The sequence below is a fragment of the Meira miltonrushii genome, assembly GCF_003144205.1.
Source record: "Meira miltonrushii strain MCA 3882 unplaced genomic scaffold FA14scaffold_3, whole genome shotgun sequence".
NCBI classification, from domain to species: domain Eukaryota; kingdom Fungi; phylum Basidiomycota; class Exobasidiomycetes; order Exobasidiales; family Brachybasidiaceae; genus Meira; species Meira miltonrushii.
The window spans coordinates 788,447-810,666 of NW_020289945.1; the positions used below are offsets into that span (position 1 = coordinate 788,447).

General features: G+C 44.4%; 8 protein-coding genes across 8 annotated transcripts; 5 read left to right on the forward strand and 3 right to left on the reverse strand.

The window, feature by feature from the left end:
• The first annotated feature begins 164 nt into the window (after positions 1-164).
• On the forward strand, positions 165-2,191 carry FA14DRAFT_62357 (DUF862-domain-containing protein). Its single transcript, XM_025502580.1, has one exon. It carries the CDS (start codon positions 236-238, stop codon positions 2,159-2,161), a length of 1,926 nt encoding a protein of 641 aa, XP_025353747.1. The 5' UTR covers positions 165-235; the 3' UTR covers positions 2,162-2,191.
• A 29-nt stretch (positions 2,192-2,220) lies between these two features.
• Positions 2,221-3,855, reverse strand: FA14DRAFT_124506 (uncharacterized protein; the record flags this gene model as incomplete). Its single annotated transcript, XM_025496648.1, has 3 exons — positions 2,221-2,930; positions 3,075-3,309; positions 3,397-3,855. The coding sequence occupies 3 exons, from the start codon at positions 3,853-3,855 to the stop codon at positions 2,221-2,223; spliced, it is 1,404 nt and encodes a 467-aa protein (XP_025353748.1).
• Positions 3,856-4,032: 177 nt separating this feature from the next.
• Positions 4,033-4,792, forward strand: FA14DRAFT_161294 (OsmC-like protein). The gene is made up of 3 exons (XM_025499047.1): positions 4,033-4,549; positions 4,625-4,648; positions 4,715-4,792. The coding sequence occupies exons 1-3, from the start codon at positions 4,064-4,066 to the stop codon at positions 4,748-4,750; spliced, it is 546 nt and encodes a 181-aa protein (XP_025353749.1). The 5' UTR covers positions 4,033-4,063; the 3' UTR covers positions 4,751-4,792.
• Positions 4,793-5,419: 627 nt separating this feature from the next.
• Positions 5,420-8,724, forward strand: FA14DRAFT_161295 (ARM repeat-containing protein). Its single transcript, XM_025499048.1, has one exon. It carries the CDS (start codon positions 5,605-5,607, stop codon positions 8,446-8,448), a length of 2,844 nt encoding a protein of 947 aa, XP_025353750.1. The 5' UTR covers positions 5,420-5,604; the 3' UTR covers positions 8,449-8,724.
• FA14DRAFT_161296 (uncharacterized protein) lies at positions 8,615-11,330 on the reverse strand. The gene is made up of 2 exons (XM_025499049.1): positions 11,138-11,330; positions 8,615-11,071 (listed from the first exon to the last, which is right to left on the reverse strand). The coding sequence occupies exons 1-2, from the start codon at positions 11,153-11,155 to the stop codon at positions 8,873-8,875; spliced, it is 2,217 nt and encodes a 738-aa protein (XP_025353751.1). The 5' UTR covers positions 11,156-11,330; the 3' UTR covers positions 8,615-8,872.
• Positions 11,331-11,847: 517 nt separating this feature from the next.
• Positions 11,848-17,177, forward strand: FA14DRAFT_173249 (uncharacterized protein). The gene has a single exon (XM_025500462.1). The coding sequence runs from the start codon at positions 12,309-12,311 to the stop codon at positions 17,004-17,006; it is 4,698 nt and encodes a 1,565-aa protein (XP_025353752.1). The 5' UTR covers positions 11,848-12,308; the 3' UTR covers positions 17,007-17,177.
• Positions 17,148-19,369, reverse strand: FA14DRAFT_161297 (FAD/NAD(P)-binding domain-containing protein). The gene has a single exon (XM_025499050.1). It carries the CDS (start codon positions 18,885-18,887, stop codon positions 17,223-17,225), a length of 1,665 nt encoding a protein of 554 aa, XP_025353753.1. The 5' UTR covers positions 18,888-19,369; the 3' UTR covers positions 17,148-17,222.
• A 422-nt stretch (positions 19,370-19,791) lies between these two features.
• FA14DRAFT_105877 (putative lysophospholipase) lies at positions 19,792-21,648 on the forward strand (the record flags this gene model as incomplete). Its single annotated transcript, XM_025495760.1, has 1 exon — positions 19,792-21,648. A coding segment is annotated over one exon (1,857 nt), but the record flags the coding sequence as incomplete, so codon positions are not given.
• Positions 21,649-22,220: the final 572 nt, after the last annotated feature.

The window sequence follows — 22,220 nt, forward strand, 5'->3', positions numbered from 1 at the left end:
AGACGATGATGATGGTAAGCTTATATCCGTCTTTTCTTCCAATAGACCCTATGTCTCTTAACTTTTTCAATCCTCTCCGCCTTCCGCCTTTTTCTCCACCCGCCTGCGTAAAGCTTAAATAATAGCCTAAATTTCTGGTGCTCATGCTGAGCTTAAATGCCAACAGCGCTTGAGCCAGGATGACGAATCCTATTTGGCAAAGAATGAATGCTTGCTTCCACCATCACAAGAAAAGATGTCAGTCACATCTTCGGAGGCACAAACGTATCCCGTACAACTATACGTTTACGATTTGTCCAACGGTCTGGCCAGAAGCCTTAGTAGACAGCTTACCGGACGACAATTCGATGCAATTTACCATACTTCCATTGTGGTATACTCGAGAGAATGGTACTTCGGTCAAGGTATATTCAATGAAACACCTGGAAGGACACATTTCGGTCAACCGATTCAAAAGATTGATTTAGGCCAAACATCCATCGATCCAGCCACATTTCAGGAAATCTTGACCGATTTACGAGAACGGTATCGGGCGGATACGTATCATCTCTTGCAGTTCAATTGTAACACCTTCACAGGTGAATTATCACAGATCCTTGTCGGAAAGGACATTCCCGCCCATATCACCTCTTTACCACAAGATTTCCTCGCCACCCCTTTTGGACAGATGATGGGACCGCAAATCGATGCAATGTTTCGAGGTGGACCAAGCTCTGCTCCACCAAGACAGATGGCGAACGCACCACCATCAGCAATGGGTATATTGAACAATGTCACACGCTCTGCGATGACAAACGGGCATACAAATGGGGCAGCAACGAGTAAAGTGACCGTCAAGCCGCTTCAATCGGTCGCACACCTGGAAGATTTGAAAAGATCTGCCCCAAGTGCTGTTGTCATGTATACATCGCATACCTGTCCACCATGTGTGCAGATGCATCCCGTATACGAATCGATCGCTGAGAAATACTCGGAAGCGGGCAAGTATAAAGATAGGCCGATCGTCTTTGGTCAAGCGTACGCACAATCTGCCCAGATGCTGATGCAATCAGAAGGAATCAGTGCCACACCGACGTTTCACTTTTACGCAGCTGGAAAGAGGGTTAACGAGTTGAAGGGTGCCAATGCATCAAGCCTAGAAGATGCTATCGAAGCACTGCTTTGGTCGCAGTATAGACCGCATCCTCATTCCAAATTACAAAATCCCGCTGACCTCGTTCCAAGACAGGCGATCAAATACAAAACAATACCAAATCTCATGTTTGCACAACAAAAGCTCAACGATATCACTTCCAGGCATCCTGCTAAATCGTTTGGCGAGAAAGCTGATATCCAAGAAGCCCGATCTATATTGACGAAAACACTATTTCCTTGGATACACGAAGGATTGGCAGCAGGGAAGCAAAAGGCAATGTCCAATCAAGATTCCGAAAAGTGGATTGATGCAGCACAAAAGACGATCGGCGTACTTCGTTTGTGCGATATTTTCCCAATCGTTGATCTAGTGAGAATTGCCGTTCTAGATGCATCTCAGTCGGAGTATCTTTCAGGCTCTGATCAAGGCACAAAAATGCTTGACGCCATTTGGGCAAAAGCAAAAGCCGATATGACATTAGAGAACAAGGCAACGCTATTGACGACATTCAGGTTGATCGGGAATATCTTGGCGGCAACGCCTTACAGCACGAATGCAAAGACTGTGCAAATGGCTCGTCATGTGTCTGAAAGTAGCGATGTGATTGCATTACTCGTCTTTGGTGTTCTAAGTGAAGATTTTGGCCTTCGCGGGGCGGCCGTCAATGCAGCATTCAATCGTGCATTATTGCAAAGCGAAGGAAGAAGTTTGTTCATTACTGCACCCAAAGAGAATGATGAACCTCAATCGGAAAGTGATGACGAAGTGGAATTGATCTGTGCCGTGTTGGAATGTGTGGAAAAGGAGCAAGATCTAGAGAGACTACATCGAGCTACTGCGGCACTTTTGCTTCAACTCTATTGTGCTCCTTCTTGGCATGCAACGTTGCATTCTTTATTGGACGTCTTGGAAGCTTCACAGAAGCTGGAACAAAAGGTCAAGCTGATCAAAGAGGATACCTCAGGTAAAGCTTCTGATGTCTGTAAGCTACTAGAACAGACTGTACGACTCATCAAAGCACAATGAGAGCGATAGATAGAAATTGATGTATTTTACAAATGGGTACCGATAATTGCAATCTATGTTTAGTGTTGTACATTCTTCCAAGGATCAGATCCAATGCCTAAAGCACGAACAAGAAAATCTTGACGACGATCTTTCAGCTTTCCATAATGAGCTTGATTACCTTGAAGCACTTTCACACATACGAGCTGTTCTGATGCATGCCCATCATTATCCGATAAAGTCCTATCGAACGCTAATGATGATGCTAGACTAGGACGAGAATCTTTCTTCTCCTTCGTGCTTGCCCTTTCTTGGCCGTATGCACGTGTTGATTCCATTGCGGATGTGCAGGTGCTTTGTCTGATCATCGATGCTATAGCTCGTTCTAGCATGCCTATATCGGGTATACGATGATTATTAAATTCATCAAAGAGCAGAGAACGCAAAACATGGCTCTGTAAGACCTTCTGAAGCCCATGTGCGATGTTGATATCAGGTTGCTGCAAGCCCTCATCAGATACTCGTTGACCATTCGGTGTAAGAGAAATCAACAAAGAAGCATTGATTGACGAAAAACGAAATTTGATCAAAGGCGAAGCGACCAGACTTGAAATTAGTTCCAAACATCTCGGAACTTCTGAAGGTACAGAAACAAAGACATCCAATTCTTTTACCCTCGTCCAAATCGTCATTCGTGCAAAGTTCAAAGGTTCTTCGTGTTCATGTAAAGGCAGCGATGGGCAGATGCTGAGCTTCTCCGGCATACAAGCCCAGTCTATTTCCACATCCCCTTGTTCTCCTTCGTCTTCGCTTTCGCTGTCGTCAAGATTCAGCGAATCCGCTTGTTGGGTGAGCGTTTCTAGTGCTCGTAAATCTTCTTCGTTCATCAATTTACGAGCTTGTCGACTTGCTTCTTGTTCATGTTGATATTCACGTGCGTCTGCAGAAATATGAGCTTTATACCTCCTTTTAACTTCTTTTGCTGCTTCTTTACTCGCAAGCTCTAATCGTAACCAATTTGGTAACGTTTGTCGAGCTCTCTCTTTTGCTGCTGCCATTTCTGCTCTCGTTTGTGCTTCATTTCGATTTGTGAAATCAGACTTCAGTGGAATTGCGCTCAGTGCTTCCCCTTGCACCAACTTTCCTTTTCGCATTTGTTTCACCATCCGCTTGATATTTTTCCGTCTGGCACCATTGAATCGCATCACATCAGCCACCGTTATCCTTCCATCAGCTGAAGATGCAGATGTTCGTACACGAGCTCCTCGAATTTGTGCGGGATCCCGTAGCAAAGCACGGGTTTCCGAATTCCAAAGCGATAAATGCAGAAGATGAGGTCCTTGCTGTTGTAACAACTTCAACATTTCCACATCCCAGCCAGCTGACATGCTCGTCAACTTTGACACATCATCCAATGCGATGAATAATGCTCGATTGAAACCTTGCATATCATTTTGAGATCGTGCATACCATTTCCTAAAATCACGAACATGTCTAGGAGCAACAATGACCGCAAATCTAGCGCTTAGTGACCAATATCGAAATGTCCGATTGACCAAAGAGCATGCTGCCAAGGTAGAAGATGCTATCGGATCACCATAAATGCATGGTAGTGCATGTTCCTTTACTATTTGTTCCAGTAATTCGGGAGGTAGTCTTGGCTTGTTCGCCTGTGCGATAGCTATATCGAGAGGGCCATCGCCATTCTGGGGCATGTCAAAATACTCACAGCTATGATGGTCACTTGAGGAAAAGAAGAATGCAAAATATCAGGATATACAAAAATCACCTCCACCCGCTCAGGCCGGTGAATGGTGCAAAAATAGGCCGTGCGCGTTTCGGTGAATTGGTGGGAAGGACATTCCTAAAGCAATCCCGTACCCTTCTTCCCATCATCACCACCATTAACCCAACTAATCAACAATGTTCAATCTCACTAGCACAGTCGCTCGTCCAGCTGCACGTTCAGCTTTGCGTGTCAATGCAGTCTCTTCATTCAAAGTGAACGCTCCACGCACAGTCACAACCTTATCCAAAGTAGCATACACTGCAAAAGGTCAAGCAGCCGGTCAAGGTAGAAACGGTAAAGCCCATCTGACTGAAGAAGGTCCTTTCGAAGTCAAACTAGCAATGCCAAAATCACTTGGCGGTAAAGGTGACGGTCAAAACCCAGAACAATTATTCGCTTTAGGTTATGCTTCTTGCTTCTTGTCTGCTTTGAACTTGTCTGCAGGTAATCACAAAATTCCTTTGCCTGCAAACGTGAAGGTGGACGCAGAAGTTGACATTGGACCTCCAGCATCTGGACCTAATCCTTTTGGTATTGCTGTTCGTTTGATCGTCAGCAGTGACGCAAAGGGCGGAGAAGAAAAGAAGAATCTGGAGAAAGCTACCGAGAAGGCACATGAGGTGAGCATACATCCTGTAATTAGATGATACTTGTATACTTACTGACGTTCAATTCTTTCCAAACGCAACCTACAGATTTGCCCATACTCCAATGCAACCGTGAGTAATGTTTTGTCACCATCTCGAGCTTACAGCTAGCTGACACGTTCTCCTCTCCTTCATCAGCGTGGTAACGTCCCTGTGGACGTCAAGGTGCAATAAATAATGGACCAAATATGGAAAGTGAACAATAAAGAACAGGGCATGTAAGATCATCTATGATCTTGTACTATCGCTTATGTCATCTCTTGATTGTTATCTTTAACGCTAAATCATGTGGGAAGATCTGAGTTGGAATCGTACTTTATTCTCAGGCTCATTATCTGAGCGTGAGATTGATGTTGAAACAGAGAAGCATCTCCCAAAGTGATGAATACTTCCGGTCACTTAAGGTCCAATAAATCTCTTTGTTTATTGCGTACGATTTTGTCATCAAAGATAGGAAGTATCATCTTTTTAAGATCTTTACGTGCATGTCACACATCACATACTAGGCAGATGAACAGCGCTGCCGCCCTCCTTTCACTCGCTGTAGAGTAGAGAGTATGACACCGATGTAGTTATTGTGCCGGGAAATGACTGCATGTGCGTGCTTGTCTGTGAGTCAAGGCGCGCGAGCTGCACGGCGTAAGGTTTGCTGAGCACTTGAGGAGACTTTTTTTTGTCTCCTTTTGTTTCGCACCGCAGACTATTGCTGCACACGCACGCACACATGAGAAGAACACACACACTTCAAACTAGCATTCTTCCTGATGCACTTTTTTTGTGCGGACAAAAAAAAGTGGATTAAGGTGTGCGGTAATGACCCTATTCAAGCTTCCCATCAGAACAATCATATACACGAATTCATCATCACTTCTGCTTTTGGGGAAGAGCGTTGAAGGTGTAAATTACACCTGCTTCCATTTCAATCACAACCACCTGACCTCAATCTCGTAGAGCGCGGCTCTTTTCACTTTCCACCCAAGAAGAAAAACTACACGTCCGCCTTTTCAACCAACATCAATCAGCCCGTCATGGCGACGTGGCAACCACAAGAGCAAGGATTAGGTGAACTAATCCAACTTTTGCGGGAGTCTCAAAGTATACAGCATGACGTTCAAGTTCACATTGCAGATCGATTGGAACAGCTAAGTCAATTACCCGATTATGCGAATTATTTGGTATACATCTTGATCCGAATGGAATCAGAAGATGTTAAAGTCAGAACGGTTGCTGGATTGATTCTCAAAAATCACCTTTCTAGAACGGGTGATCAGATAGCGCCCGGATCCATCGATTATGTCAAAAGTGTCATCATTCCCGGATTACGATTACAAGATGATGTGCTGAGAAGAACGGTAACGCAAGTCATTTCTATGATCATGGCCATCCTTTTACCTCAAAATTGGCTTGAAGGTCTCAGTCAGCTGATGCAACTCTTGGACTCTTCCGACATTACAGAAGCTGAAGGGGCTTATAGCACATTTGCCAAGATTTGTGAAGATATTCCCAAAGCGTTGGAAGCGTGTGAGGTGAACGGCACACAACCTTTACAACACCTTACGTTGAAGCTACTCGAAGCCACAGGACATCCCGATAAGAGAATTCGTATGCATGCCCTCAATTGCTTGAATCAATTCGTTCAAATCGGCACTTCACCCCTCCAACAACATATAGACGCTTTCATCAAAGCACTATTCGCCTCTGCCACAGATGGAGAAGCAACCATTCGCAGATTCGTTTGTCAAGCATTGGTGCTTATCTTGGGAGCAAGACCGGAAAAGCTCATGCCTGAGATCAACAATGTTGTCGATTACATGCTCTTTTCTACCGAAGAGCAAGACGATGAGGTCGCATTGGAGGCGTGTGAGTTCTGGCTACAATTTGCAGAGGATCCCCAGATTGCGCCAAACCTACGACCTTTCCTGGATCGTGTTGCACCAGTTTTGCTCAAATGCATGATCTATACAGACATCGATCTTTTGATGTTGGGCGGAGATGAGGATGATGCGGCAGTTCCTGATCGACCGGAAGATATCAAACCACAACATTATGGAGGTAAAGATCATCGTAATGAACGTGCAGAGGATGCAGTCAATGGCGAGGCAGGTCCTTCAGCTAACAAGCAATCTCGTGCAGGCATTGAAGCGGCAGAGAATGACGATGACGAAGATGACGATGACGATGATTATTACGACGACGATGAAGATGACGAAGACGAGGGAATTGGAGAGTGGAATTTGAGAAAATGTTCAGCTGCTGCATTGGATGTTATGGCATTGCAATTCAACCAAGAGCTATTAGAGATCCTGTTGCCTCTTCTCAAAGAAAGGCTCTTCAGCGAAGATTGGATACAGAGAGAAAGCGGAATTCTCGCTTTGGGTGCGATTGCCGACGGATGTATTTCTGGCGTGCAACCGCATCTGCCCACGCTAATACCTCTACTCGTCAACACTCTCAAGGATCCCAAACCGCTTGTACGTTCGATCGCATGTTGGACGTTGAGTAGATACTCATCTTGGTGCACAGCAATCAAAACGCCTGAGCATCAACAGACTTACTTTTTGCCCACAATGGAAGGACTTCTGCGAATGGTATTGGATAACAACAAGCGTGTACAGGAGGCTGGATGCAGTGCTTTTGCTACATTGGAAGAGGAGGCAGGTACTGATTTGGCTCAATTCCTTCAGCCTGTTTTGCAAACGTTGGTATTTGCATTTGACAAATATCAACAAAAGAATCTTCTCATTCTGTACGATGCAATCGGAACGTTGGCAGATTCGGTAGGAGCTTCTCTGAACGAGCCTCAATATGTTCAAACTCTTATGCCACCTTTGATCAATAAATGGCAAAGCTTGACCGACGATGACATCGATCTTGTTCCTCTATTTGAGTGCTTGTCAAGTGTCACGATTGCCATCGGTCCTGGATTTTTGGACTACAGCCCACCCGTGTTCCAACGATGCTTGCAAATCATTCACAACACTTTGTCCGAATTTCAGCAAGAGAGTCAAAAGCCCTTGCAAGATCAAGATTTACCCGATCGAACGTTTATCATCGTTTCTCTGGATCTCTTGAGCGGTCTGACGCAAGGTTTAGGCACGAATATCAGAGGTCTGATAGCACAAAGTCAACCTCCATTGCTACCCTTGCTGGCTATGTGCATCACACATCCGGATCCGCCAGTGCGACAATCCGGTTATGCACTGTTGGGTGATTTGGCAATTTCTGCTTTTGATCTTTTACGACCAACATTGCCACAAATTATGCCAGAATTGGTCAATCAAATCGAAACGGAACCAAAACCTGACACCGTTAGCGTTTGCAACAATGCATCTTGGTCTGCGGGAGAGATTGCGTTGCAATTTGGTAATTTATCAACAAACAATGGAAGCGGTACAAATGGATCAACAAATCCATCTCCTCGACAAGAGTTAGAGCAATGGGTGAATCCGTTGATCAATCGACTTATACCCGTTTTGCTCAATCAAAAGAGTATGAAATCTTTGAGTGAAAATGCAGCGGTGACGATCGGTAGACTTGGTCTTGTTGTGCCAGATATGGTAGCACCACATCTGGAAGTTTTCTTAGAATCATGGTGTCAAGCATTATGGGATATCAAGGATAACGATGAAAAGGATAGCGCTTTCCGTGGTTTATGCGAAATGATTCAAGTGAACCCTAATGGAGCTGCAAAAGGTTTCGTTTACTTTTGCAATGCCGTAGTTCGTTGGACAACTCCAAGTCAACAATTAAACGATATGTTTGCAAAGATTTTGACAGGTTTTCGTGAAATGAGTGGAGCTCAATGGGATGTACAAAAAGCTTCTTTCCCTCCCATAATAGCTCAAAGGCTGGCAGATCGATATGGCCTCTAAATCTATTGAGGAATAGTAAAGCTCCATTTTTATTGTTCTGCTTGTCAACGCTTATTCGCTCACAAAAATTTCATCAGATCACTTCATTTCCTTCCTCTCTTTCTCACCATTTGATCATACTCAGTCACCATCACACAATCATATGTAAGGATAACCAAGACACAATACATCATTCAATCAATTCGTACATTTCATGCTTGATTCGCTAGTATTTTTTCATAAATGAATAGTACATTTTTATCAGATTGCAGCTGCCCTGGAATTGATTTCCATCATTTTTTGAAACTTTTGTTGCCTTTTGTGGCTGATGCAGGTTTGATCGAATGCGATCGTCCTACTTGTTTTTGGCTGTATAAATTGCTCTATATATAATTACAAAACCATTTCCTCCTACTTTTTCCCTTGTCATGCCGTTTGTGATACTTTATTCCAATTCAAAGATTGCTTCTTCCACTTCTTCTCCCGTTGTTGGTAGAGACAACGGGCTTGCGCCAATACCTCCTCCCATTGTTCCACTCGTTCGAACACGATGAATACCTGGATGTTGACCTGAACCTGTTGAGAGGTGTTGCGCTCGTTGTTGTGTATGAGACAGATGTCCTGAACCAATCGTTAAACTACTTCTAGATTCAACACTTCCACTTCGCATGCCTTGTCCGTTATTCGCTCCATTTTTGTCCGTGTATCCTAGACTGTTTGTAGGAATTGCAATTCCTCCATCAGCAGCTTTGATGGCAGGTGAAAGGGTGTAAGGACTTCCGTGACTGTTACCCAATTGATTCTTGGAGAGCGAACCTGTTTCAAAGGAAGTTGAGGCACTTTGTCCGCCGATTGATCGTCCAAAGTGATGGTGCAAACCTGAATGACGCTGATTGAAGATGCTAGAAGGCACTGTAGGGCCCAAATCATCAACACTTGAGCGTGCACCACCAATCACACCTGGAGAAGATGATTCCCCATTCCCAATCGTATCTACACCTGACAATCTCGAACGATTCACATTAAAGCCACTCGTCATCGTATTGCTTCCATTTCCATTTCCTACCACTGGATCACCAGCCGATCGGAGATGCAAGCGTGAAAGACCAGCTGCCAGACCTTGTGGTAGACTTTGACCGGGAGCATGTGAGAGTACAGCTTTGAAGTTGGGACTGAAAGCAGCCGATTTTTCTCCGCCACCTTCTTTTCGTGCACCATCTCCCACTACGCCTGATTCTCCCCACGCATCACGACTTCTTGTGAGATCACTCTGTAATCGGGAAGATAGGAAACCATTCGTTGTCGTGCCTGCCCCTAGTCGAGATCCACCGATGGCCTTTGCGGATCTATCTATGCCTCCGATGATAGGATCCAGGTCAGATGAAATGCTGTTCTCTGCAGTGTTACCTTCTGCTGTTGTCCATTTCAAGCTGCTGCTCAAGCCTCCATTCGCTGGCATACTCTGCGAGGATGTCGAATGACCATTGATGGCGCCAGACAAAGTGGAGTTCTTGGATGCCAAAACGCTTCTTCTTCTCCGTTCCAGTTCAGCAGGAGTCAAGAGATCAGACAAGCTAGATGGTAAAAATTCTTCCGCATGCTCATCTTCACCTCCCGCTCCATTATCACGCTGAACGTTCCAAGATCTCTGGACTGCTGCTCGCAAAACTGCATCTTCGTCTGTCGTACGACTGAATGATCTTCCGAATGCCTTTTCAGCATCGCCTGCTCCTGTTCCGTTGCTCAAAGCATCATGAATTGGAGGACCTGAGAAAAAGACTGAATTCGAGCCAGGGTGACTGAAAGGACTCGTACCGAAAACTTGAGCAGGCGCCGGACTTCCACCCATCATTGTTGAAGATGAAGGCATGGCTAAACCATCAAATGCACTACCATCTTGACGAGCATCACCTGCGTTTGACGTAGGCCAGTCGGAGTGTACAACTCTTGACATACTTTGCATATTACCTGAATAGTTTGGATTCATTTGATGTGGTTGATGCAAATCATCCGGCATACCAAACATCAAGTCTCCATTGCCATGCATTGCTGCATTTGGATCCATTTGATGATAGTCGAACGAAAGGCCAGATCTCTGTCCGGAAAGTCGTTTATTCGATCCATTCATCGCTTGTTGTGGCTGTTGTGGCATCATTTGTCCTTGCATGCCATTCACACCGCCTTGCTGTTGTTGTGCTGCCCGTTTGTTCTTTCTATCCATGCTCATAGGTTGGCCAGGCAAGATGTGAGCAAGAGCACATCTATGTCCAAAACGACAATTACCTTTCAAATACCATTGACAGATTGCTTTTCCCGGTCCTTCTCCCGGCATATTATGTGCAAACGGACAAGCGTTTCCAGCCGAACATCCATTTGAACGAAAGAATTTACATGGTACTTGTGATAGTGCTTCTTTTTTCTTGGATGATAATTTGACAGATGCTAATGCGCTGCCGTTGACACCTGCAGCGTTTTGAAGTAATTCATTTGTTTCTTGATCAGATTGATGTCCGAAATCGATGTCTAATTCATCAAGGGTTTGTTGTATTTGATCTGGGGAGATATCTACTTGTGCATGATTGACATCTTTTTGTGTGATTTGGGGAATATCGTTCGATGCTGTAACGCTGTCGCTATGCTTCTCCTGTGTTTTGTCAATGATTAGAAGTGGTCAGTTGTGGTCTTGATATTATCCACTTCTTCTACTTACCGTCTGTAGCTCTTCCATCTTCGAATAAACGAGATGGTTGAGAAAGGGTTAAGACCTTCTCTTACCAATTGTGATTCTTGTTAAAGTGATGGTATTGGAAGAAGTAGTTTAAGAAGGAAGAAGACAAAGAACCCGTTCCAACCCCAAAAGATCTGAGCGCCGCCAAACGCTATCAGCCAACTGCATACCTATCTCCAACTTAATCACTTTATGCAAAGTCATACAATTTACACCCGTACTGCATGCGTATATACGCCCTAATGCAAAAGGAACGTGCAAAGTGTGTGTGACACAATCAGGCGCACGCATTTATTATTTAAACAACCTAAATACATGTTCAGCGCAATGGTCAATCAAGGTGGTTTTCATTTCAGGTCTGTTTTAGGTACCAGATGTTGCTATCAGGCGAGACTCTTCTGTTTAATGCTGTATGTCAGTATTAGTGAATTATTTGCTGATCAGCGATCTGTTCACTTCAGCCCGTGTAAAGACGCACTCGTATAGGTGATCAGCAGCAGCAGCAGATCGTGCTTATAGTAAACGCCGCGTATGCTGATTATTTTTAGTACGCTTTCATTGTACGTGTGCACACAGCGCAGCAAAAAGATGCGCATAGCTCTCCACTATTGAATACTGAAATTGTACCTTTGCATTGAATGAACAATGAGAATGTTTAATTAACACTTTATATACATCAAGACAAATCAGAACAATCAATACAGATCCTTGCTTCCTCTCTTTTAGATCATCATCATCACCAAAACAATTACGACGTAACGAACAACACAAAAATACCCCTTTACGCGGGAATACTCAAGTCACAACAGCCATCCCCCTTTCAGCTTTGTGATCCGCATGACCAAATATTAAAACAATTACGTTACCAATTCAAATCAGCCCGAAAGTCATTTGTCAGATTTGTTGTTCTTTTTCCACTTCCAACAATCTTCTCGCAGAAGCAAGCCTCTCAAGAATCTAATTTCGGATTATACGCCAACATGCAAACGGAGGCCGACAGTATTTGAATTTCATCAAAACATAATCGTATCACCCCTGTTTAGTCTTGAACAAAAAGGCTGAACTTCAATCTCAGCTCGTTTCGCCCTTTCGTGAGAGGGGGCGTGCATGGAACGCAGCAGCGCTTTTGAAGATTCAATTGTCCAATTTGATCATGTCTAATCACGACGGTATGACAGAACCGAGAATAATTTTAAGAGGAGCTTCGATGGAAGGAAACGTAAGCAACACGAATGCAAACGGATCGCAGTCACAGTCCCGTACTCAAGAATTACACACTATTCCACAAGATGGCCAACAGAATGGAGCCACACACAGTCGATTAGGTCCTCCACTTCATTTATCGACGCCAGACTCCGCCAACATTTCGCCTCAAAAGAGACAGACGATGATGCAACCTGATGAAATGCCAAGATTACCTTCTACTTTAACTGAGAAGAGACCAGATATACAAGTGGAGCCTTCAAATGTGCAGAGTTCACACGAACACCCAACAGGATCCGCTACAAGCGATCACTTTACCATGCAACAAAGTCCCATCTCTATAAGTCCTCTTGGCCAAAATACATCACCTCAAACGACAATGCGATCATCATCTGCTGCTCTGTCATCTTCCCTCCTTAGCCCTGCGCTTCAACCATTAAACATGCCCAACCTTTCACCAGCTGTATCACCATTGTCAGCAGATCCTTCAACGGAATTTAGCAATTTGAGCCGGTCCGTTTCGCCGTCAGTACGGCCAACTTCGACTTTATTCGTTAATGAAGCAAAGAGAAGACCGTTCAGCGTGTTCATGCCAAGGGAGGCAACCGCATCTCCTTCATCGATTCTACGATCACCTTCTCCTTCTGGATTGAGAAATTCGCCAGGCGGTCAAAATTCTCCAAATGTTTCAGAAAGAGAGGAGCAAGCTAGCTCAAGTATGACTGCTTGGGAATTCTTGCATGTTGAGCCAGCACCTCAACAAAGCAAGCAGCAATCAAATGATTTGCTGTCCGTTCCGAATTCTTCATCGACAAAAGCGAACGGAAAGGGCAAACATCGCGCAGAAGTACCGATCATGGAACTGCGTATCCTTCCCGTCACAGATACAGTGAATATGTTTGGATCCACACAGACAAGCTCAAATTATTCCCTTTCTGGGAAAGTCATTGTTCGTGTACACAATGTGATTCGAGAATTGTCTCCGCCTTCTCAAAAGTCAAACGGCAGCAAGAATGGTGCACACATAAAAGGTACCAAAAATGATGACGGCTCCGTTTGGCTTCCCAAGATCAATACAGAATCGAGCTTTTTCGATGCGGATCAGATTTTTTCTGATTATCTTGAAAATTATGATGACAGTGATCCGTCTGCAGCGTTGCGTGTACAAGAGGTGAATGTGATGTCGCTCAGCTGTACCTTTTCAGGTTATGCGTTGTACGTTGATCATTCGGGACGATTTTCGGCTTGTAAGCTGACCGAGGTAACGGAAGAGCTCTTGCCAAGAGGGTACACTATCTCTATTCCAGAACTTGGCAAGAGTCAAGAGTATGAAATTGAGTTCAATTTGTCACTGCCGGGATGGCTTCCAGGAAGTTTGTCAACCCGATTCGGCGGAACATTCTATTCTTTAGAAGCCAGGGCAAAGTACTCTGCAGCCGATGGAGGACAGCAGCAACAGCATGCTATCCCATCTTCGCTCGTACCACCTAGAAGGGGATCAATGTTGCCGGACACATCGTCCTCAGACGGGCAAAGTGACTCTGAAGGTCAATCTGTTCCCCTCAATTGGCAAAGTCCGCATCGCTTAGCGACAAGAGTGGCCCCGAGAACCACAGCAAGTGATGGAGAGGAAGCTCGTCAAGCTTCTTCCAGCAGCAAAGCAAAAGGACGTAGTGATTCAACCCCGCCGGCTGGTAAAAGTACCTGGTTGGGCAAAAGGGCGAAAAAGCTTGCAATTATCACTAAAGGGCCTACAAGTGGGACGGCATCTCCTACCACGCTGTCGCCAAGTCCATTCGCAGCTCGACAAACATCTTTACCCGCTGAAACAATGCCTTCGAACGAATTCCGGATGCCTCCAAAGCTCTTTGCTTCTAGAGGCTATATCAGTGCGTTCAGCGATCCACATGTGATCATTGTACGGCGATGCAGAGAAGTTGTCCCCGTTCCTGTTGCAAGAATGGCAATCGTTGGTGCAGATGCGGCAACGGCTAATGGTATGAGGGATCCACCTGAAGCAGTGAGATCGGGAATGGTGATTCCTCCTCCAGCAAGGCGCGAAGATGTGGCAAGACCTCAACCGCCACCTATCAATACCAATGCACCGCTTCCACAGCTGCCGTTACCGCCATTACCTGACCAAGCTCAAGAACAACCTTTGCAAGGACCACCTGTTGCTCCAAATACGTTTGATCTGCCTCTCGATCCAGCAAAAGCAGCGGCTCATGTTTCCGCTGCTTCGACATCGGCATCTCAATCCAGTCCGCATGCTCCTCAGCGCACTTCTAGTGCGCCCGATCCAAGCTTGCATCCTCCCAATCCAAACGAGAATCATCCAAATGCGCCTCCTATGCGACACTTCTTGCATAGACCAATGCTACATCCACCTGCTGATGCAAATATACCAAATGCGGCGGCAGGATTACCGTTTTCGCTCACATTGAGCTTACCAAGTCATGTTCCGATTGATGGCCCGGGAAGTGATATTTTGAACTTTGGCGTTCAAATTGAAGTAGGCAGATCATCAATGTGGTCAAAAGTACGTGAATTGGGAGGATTACGATTGCGTGATATGGAGTTGAGCTGCGTACAAACGGAAAGACATTGTTCTATTCCTTCACGTACGTTCTGTCATGCTTATCCAATGCCGCCTGAGCCTCGTGTTGAAGCAGAAGATTTGCCAATCTTTGGTCCACCGCCTCAACAGGCACCAAGTGGACGTAAGCTGGCTTCCAGTGAAGTTCGACAAAGACGAGGTTATGATCGTGGTCTTGTGCAATACCATATTGATCTTGTGCAAGCCGGACGTGCGCCTCATCCATCTGCCAACAATGTCGAACGTGTTCGAACGGTCGTCGTTGGTCCTCCGCCTACTCCCAATGCGATCAAAGCGTCTTCGTCACGATCCAAGGGCGGTGAACGTGGAAAGGAGAAAGAGCAAGAACGCAAGAAGGAAGCAAAAAGCGATGGAAGACGAAGGAGTATGCATGGCAGTCATTCTTTGCCAGATGTTCATCATCATGTCGGCAATAATCCAGCCGGTAATGCAGTACAAGTCAATGGGGTAGAGAATGGAGTGAGTGGTTCCACTTCTAGAGGCAATCTTGACGATCAATCTTTGGAAACTATGCCAAACGACTCTGCCAGTAGAAGAAACACTGGTCGTGGTAGAAGAGCATATCAATCAGCTATGCGTGGTTTGAGTAACTTTGCGACTGCAGTGATGGATATTTCATTCGATATGGACGATCAGGCAAATGAAGCAGAAGGCAGAAGAGCCAGAGAAGGCGGTGGAGAGAGTCGAAATCAGGCAAATCAGGGCGCGGGTCAAAAGTCTACCAAGGATGGTGTAGGACAAGATTCAAACCGAGCAGCATTGTACTCTTTTGCAGGCTCTGATGGGCATGGCGTTGATCTTACGCGAGGGAGAGTAAGAATGGCGATCAAATTACCTTTGGTGACCAGCGATGCGACTCGAGCGAAAAATGCTGCTACACCACAATTAGTTTCAGACTTTGAAAGCCCGTTCACCAAAACGAGGCATAAGTTGCAAGTCAAATTGGGCTTCGGGTTTGGCAGTAAGCCATTGGGCGGAGATGGAGAATGGGGACAATCCTTGATGATGTGTGTTCCAGTCCGTTTCACTGAAGCTGCACCACGAGAAGTTCGTGAGCAATTTGCACCTTTACCTGTTCGTCAAGTTGCCGTCGTTAGCAATAGCAATCCTTCAAATACAACTTCCAGCAATCTTGCGACTCCTGTCGTCGTTGATGACGGAGCTGTGGCTGCCACTCCAGGTGGTAGTGTTGCGCCTGTTTTGCCGAGTTACAACCAATTGTTCAGAGAAGACGGATCTCGCTTAGCAGACGAAGGTGAAGATTTACCGCAATACTCTGGCCCACGCAATCCACATCCTGTTGGCGGCTCGGTGACAGGACCTTCACTTCATGACGGTACAGAAGCAGGTGAAGATGAAATTGAAGAAGTGCGAGAGACTAGCTTTGAGGGAGAGAATGGTGCTGGTCCTGGTCCCTTGCATGTTCGTACTCGAACATCAAGCCTGGCAGGTTCTACCGCAAGGCCGAATGTAGGAGGAAGTGCGCCGATGGAAGCCAGCTCGTCACGTTTGCCTTTCCTTGACAATCGAATCGCACCTTCACACGTTCTGGACGAGAGCATTCCAGCGGACAAGCGTGGAAATGCATCAAGAGCGCTGCAACGTGCTGAACTGGAAGAGTTGCATCGCGAAGAAAGGGAAGAAGAATCACGCAGGTTGCGTAGGATCTCATCTCATCGAGATCTGCAAGCCGGGGTGGAAATTTCTACTGATCGAATGCAAATGTTACGTGTTGATCATGGTAGCGGAGGAGAAAGTGGACAAGAAGGAGATCTTTCTGATTCTGAACAAACAAGAATGATGGAGGAAACTGTGAATATGGATGATATGGATCAATTTGATGATGAAGTACCTGCTTTCGCTTTGGGTCGTTCGCCAATCGGCGGTGGTGGCAATGGCGGTGCTGGAAGTAGCAATTTGAATCGCAATTCCATGATGCCAAGTGTTTATAGCAATATGGAACCTGGCTCAATCTCAGCAACAGGTGAAGACGAAAGCGGATTTGCTTCAACAAGAATCAATAATGCTTGATAATGACCAAAATTTGAATATGAGTACTGTACACATTGTGTGCTTTACCCTTTGAAAGTAGTTTTACGACCTATTTTATGTACACACTTAATGACTTTTACGGATTACACTACTTCCCATCGTAATTATCCATTAATGACGATTCTTTTATTATAAGGTGCACGGGGAAATATTATTATTGTTACAAAGTACTTTACACAATTAATTACTTGATGACTAGATGTCATTTTGCAAGATTTCATTCACCACCAACATACTGCTCGTTACGCAACCTTCCAAAAGAGGGATACCCTGTGCGTAACTTCCGCAAACCCAAATGTTTCCAGGCTTTTCCGAATCGACCGGTTGCAAAGACCGACTTGATTGCAGTTTGCCCAATCGCAGGGAGTGTTTCTTTCCACGCAAGATAGAGAAACAAGCTGTAATCCAGTCACTGTGAATTGTTGTGGGTGTTGATTGCTCAAAGTTGAATAGTCTAAAAAATTGAGTGACCCTTTGACTGAACGTGAGATGTACAGGTGTCCATTCAAACAGACCATCGATTGCCTGCTTTGAGATCGGAGTCAAAGCTCGTACAAAGTTGGACGAACTCAAAATAGAGTCTTTCTTTGGCCAGATTGTAGGATTTGTCGTTTGCAAGATGAGCTCACCATCTGTTGCGGTAGATCGAATTAGATGAGTGGCCATCGCACTTCTTCCTCCATGTTTCGAACCTGCCAAAAGTCTATATCGTTCATCGTTTTCAACAGTATTTGCTGAGACCAAATTCAAATCCTGCCAATCTTTTTTGTTCTTCGGAAGAAGTGAACGATCAGAGTGATTGATTACCATACTCTCTTCGTATCGTATCTGTGCTAGGTTGTCCTGTAGAATGCGAATATTCTCGATTTGATCGGCTGCAGAAACCTTTTCAGCGATTGAGTTGCAATAAGACTCTATCAGAGAATTCGAGAAAGTGGCAGGTGTTGCAAGGATCACATGTTGAAAGCCGGAGATAGGTGCCTTGTCCGCTACAGAGATCGTATAGCCTTGTTGATCAGATTGTATGCGTTCAACTGTATAAGATGTGTGAACATTGTCCAGTGGGATATTTCTGGCCAAGGCATCTTGAACTATTTGTACTCCACCTTGAACTTTATGATGATCCCGTAGGAATGTAGAAGAGATGTAAAGCAGAATTTCAGCAGCGGGTATTTGTTCCACCGATGCGATCGATGAAGTTGTAACTGCTGAGAATAAGGTGAGGGTCACTGAACGAATGAATGTCGGATCTATGTATCGTTTATGGCGATTTGACCAATGTAGGAAGGGTTCCCTATTGATGGGATGCATTGGATCCAGCAAGTGTCCCCGAGCATGGTGGTATAACGCAAAGAATAGCAAAACGATGTACGAGAATGCAAAGATGAGAAGTGTTAAAGACTGGCTAAAATTGGTGGAAATACGCTGCTGTATCGAAGACGAAGGATGCGAAGAAGAATCGCCCGCTCGTACCGAAAATCCTCGTATCCCGCTTTGTCCGTTATATAGCATGAATGGTGATCGAGGCGCATGTATCGAAGAGAATGAAAAGGTGAAATTTGTCTTTTTTAGCTTGACTCCGAGACTTTTGTACAATCTTGTTAAGTTTGGATAATATCCAGCATTGATACTACGCATAGGTACATCAACCCGAAGTGATTTTTCTTGTTGAGTAGGATGGGGTATAGTGATCGAACTTGCATCTAATCCAAGCGATTCATTCTTTTCAAAGATGTGAACATCGTATCGTTTTCGTAATTCAGCCGATTGTGATAATAAGTGGGATGCAGTTAATCCTGCTAATCCTGAGCCAATGATGGCAACTTTGATCTGCCTGTCACTTTTGCTTATGCCAACCATCTTTTTCGGGTATCATCAAAAGGGCGAGTCTTTGATTGTAGACTCATCGATGTTAAAAGCATAGCAATCATGTGGATTTGCAATTGGATATCATTCCACTTTCACATCTTTAGCCTTCTTTTTTTGATATCCGATCCCCGAATGATTATGAATTTCGCCCTCTTTTGATCCGCGGCGAAAGAAAGCTCTCAAAAGAAAATTAAGTTTTTATTTTTGACATGTGCGTCATTATTTATTACGTGATCAAGTTTAGGCAAATCTTTTACGCCTTTTGAAGCCATTGCCAAGAAGTATGCACGCAACGCACAAACATTATTGCTGTTGCTGCTGCTGCATTTATTCAATTTGTTGACTGTTGAGTACATTACTCTGCCAAGCATGAAAAAAGGCCGTACTTTGCCGATTCATCCAATGGTCAAGCGGATGTTTAGCGTATTTTACTCGTACGCGTACGCGTGTGTGCTTGGATGAGATCTTCAGGGGGGAAGGTTTGTTGTACTTCTTTATTCCCGAATAAAAACAGTTTTCTCTTTTTCTTGTTTCTGTGTTTCTGTGGAGGCGATACGCATTTGTACCTACATGCATCAATTCAACATGGCTGTGTGTGTTGTAATCGCTTATTCGGACAACATCCTCCGTGGAGAAAAATGGAAAAGTATAAAATAGTAAGCTTTAATCTTTATTCCCGCTCTTTTGATCCCATACAACATCCCCAAATATGTCGATCAAGTCAAGGTCATCAAGATGGCTTTCATTATTGCCCCTCTTGCTAACATATAGTGCTGTGCTATTCGTCACCTTGAACAATGTAGAACAAGTCAATGCCTCCCCTTTACATAACGATCAAATCACACCTGCAGAAGCCAGAGCGATTGCCATTCGTGCTGTAGCAGAATATGAACTATTACAAAAGAGATCAAATCCAACCGGAAGCTATACACCCAGTCAAGCAGCCTGTCCAGCAACGCAAAATGGAAATACAGGATTCATTCGTAGTACTCAAACGAATGCACTTTCGTCAAACGAAACAGATTATATCCAAAGACACAAACAATCCACTCAACAAGCATGGTCAGAATGGCTTTCGAGCTCTAACCCGGGACCAAATTTGAACGGCGATCTCCCCGGTGGAGCACAAAATTATACAAGCGATTTGAGTAGATTACCTCGTGTCGGAATCGCATTGAGCGGTGGTGGTTATCGAGCAATGATTAATGGAGCCGGTGTTTTACAAGGTTGGGATTCACGTAACGATACTGCAAAACAAAGAGGAACGGCTGGAATTTTGCAATTTGCAGATTACGTTGCCGGCTTAAGCGGTGGAAGTTGGGCTGTAGGTTCGTTTGCCATTAACGATTGGCCAACTACACAATCACTTTTGCTGGACACATGGGATTTACCTGAAAATCTCGTAGTACCACAAGATGGAAAAGTGTCATTCTATGCCGATATCGTATCCGACGTTGCTGGAAAGCGTCTTGCTGGCTATCCTACCGGTATCGTCGATTATTGGGGTCGTGCATTGAGTTATCACCTGGTCAATTCAACATACCCAAACGAAGGACAAGGAACAACATTTGGCGATATTCGAAATACGTCAAACTTTCAACAAGCTTCTTTCCCTTTCCCAGTCGTTATTGCGGATGAACGTGAACCGGGAGAATTGTTGATTTATCGTAACACAACCATTTTTGAATTTAATCCTTTCGAATTTGGTAGTTATGATCCAGACGTTTCAGCTTTTGTTCCTATCGATATCTTGGGCACAGATCTTGCAAACGGAGTCAGTGCAGAAAAGAACAATCAATGCACTTATGGATTTGATAATTTCGGTTGGGTAGTAGGTACTTCAAGTACATTATTCAATGCTTTGTTTAATATGCTCATCACCAGCAATGGCGATAGTCTCATCAAAGATGCATTACAAGCAATCTTGGGCGCAATTTCACAAGATAAAAATGACGTTTCCGTTTTGCCAAACCCGTTCAGAGGTTATCGTGAAAATGATCCAAACGTGACTGTGAGCTCGTTGCAAAACATTACCTTGGTAGATGGAGGTGAAGATAATCAAAATGTGCCTATCAACACTCTCTTATTACCAGGACGTGAATTGGATTTAATTTTAGCCGTTGACAATAGTGCCGATACGACAGATTGGCCAAACGGAACAGCACTTCATGAAACATTTTTACGTTACAAAAATAATGCACAATACAACAATATCCCAATGCCAATCATTCCCTCCCCGGAAACGTTTATCAACCGTGGTTTGAATACCAGACCAACGTTCTTTGGATGCAATGCAACAGCAGGAAATGGAGCTGTACCGGATGTGATCAATATTCAATCAGGCGCAAATGCAAGTTTGGCACCGATTATTGCTTATATTCCCAATTATCCTTATTCAAGTTTGAGCAATACGTCCACTTATCAACTTCAATATGATAACTCAAGTGCACAAATGTTGATCGATAATGCCGTTGACGTTGCCACGATGGGAGGCTTAACAGATTCAACTACAGAGATTTATTGGCCAACATGTTTAGCATGTGCAGCATTAGAACGTGGATTTGCAAGAAGTAATACACCAAGACCTTCGGTTTGTGAGAACTGTTTACAGAAATACTGCTGGGATGGAGTGACCAATGATACACAGCCGACAAACGTTTACAGTCCAGCGGTTGGAAAACCCGAATTTATCACCAGTATCGGAGCAGTTCTCGTTCAACCTGCTTCAACGGGTGGAAATGGTAGTAATTCAGATCAACAAAGTGCTGTTGATAATGGTGGAAAAGGACAAAGTGATGCAAGTATGGCTTCTTTTGCTGTTATGAGCGGTACAATTATGTCTGTTTGTGTTTCTGTAGTGATGACTGCTACTTTGTTACTCTGATCTTTATACAAGAACAATTTATACAATTCCCGTTCCTACTTTTAAAGCTCAGGCACTGACTGTTAATATTAATTGTGGCCCGTTTAAGCAGAGTAAGTGCCCGCGCTACTTAATAAACAACTCAATCTTCTTTTCATTCGCGCCTTCTGCCGATTTGCTGCAACTGTGTTTTAATTTCTTTCGTTTAAACTTTTTTTTTCTAATGAAAATTGTCCGTGCTCTGTCTTGATGTCATTGTTCTCGTGCTAACAAAAAGCAATTTATCGAACAAATCATTACCATCCTCTTTGCTCCCATCAACCTCTTGCCAAAGATGTCAAACATGGACGATTCAGATTCTCATGCATCTTCATTCGATGAAGCTGACGATCAAGATTGGGCAGATTGGGTTGACGATGAACAAGGTCAACAGGAATACACAATCAATGGTCATAATGGGG

Coding starts and splice junctions, on each gene's coding strand:
- FA14DRAFT_173249 (XM_025500462.1), top strand. CDS start 12,309: ATGTCTAATCACGACGGTATGACAGAACCGAGAATAATTTTAAGAGGA.
- FA14DRAFT_62357 (XM_025502580.1), top strand. CDS start 236: ATGTCAGTCACATCTTCGGAGGCACAAACGTATCCCGTACAACTATAC.
- FA14DRAFT_161295 (XM_025499048.1), top strand. CDS start 5,605: ATGGCGACGTGGCAACCACAAGAGCAAGGATTAGGTGAACTAATCCAA.
- FA14DRAFT_161294 (XM_025499047.1), top strand. CDS start 4,064: ATGTTCAATCTCACTAGCACAGTCGCTCGTCCAGCTGCACGTTCAGCT. Junction 4,550..4,624: donor CTACCGAGAAGGCACATGAG/GTGAGCATACAT, acceptor CGCAACCTACAG/ATTTGCCCATACTCCAATGC. Junction 4,649..4,714: donor GCCCATACTCCAATGCAACC/GTGAGTAATGTT, acceptor CTCCTTCATCAG/CGTGGTAACGTCCCTGTGGA.
- FA14DRAFT_161297 (XM_025499050.1), bottom strand. CDS start 18,887: ATGGTTGGCATAAGCAAAAGTGACAGGCAGATCAAAGTTGCCATCATT.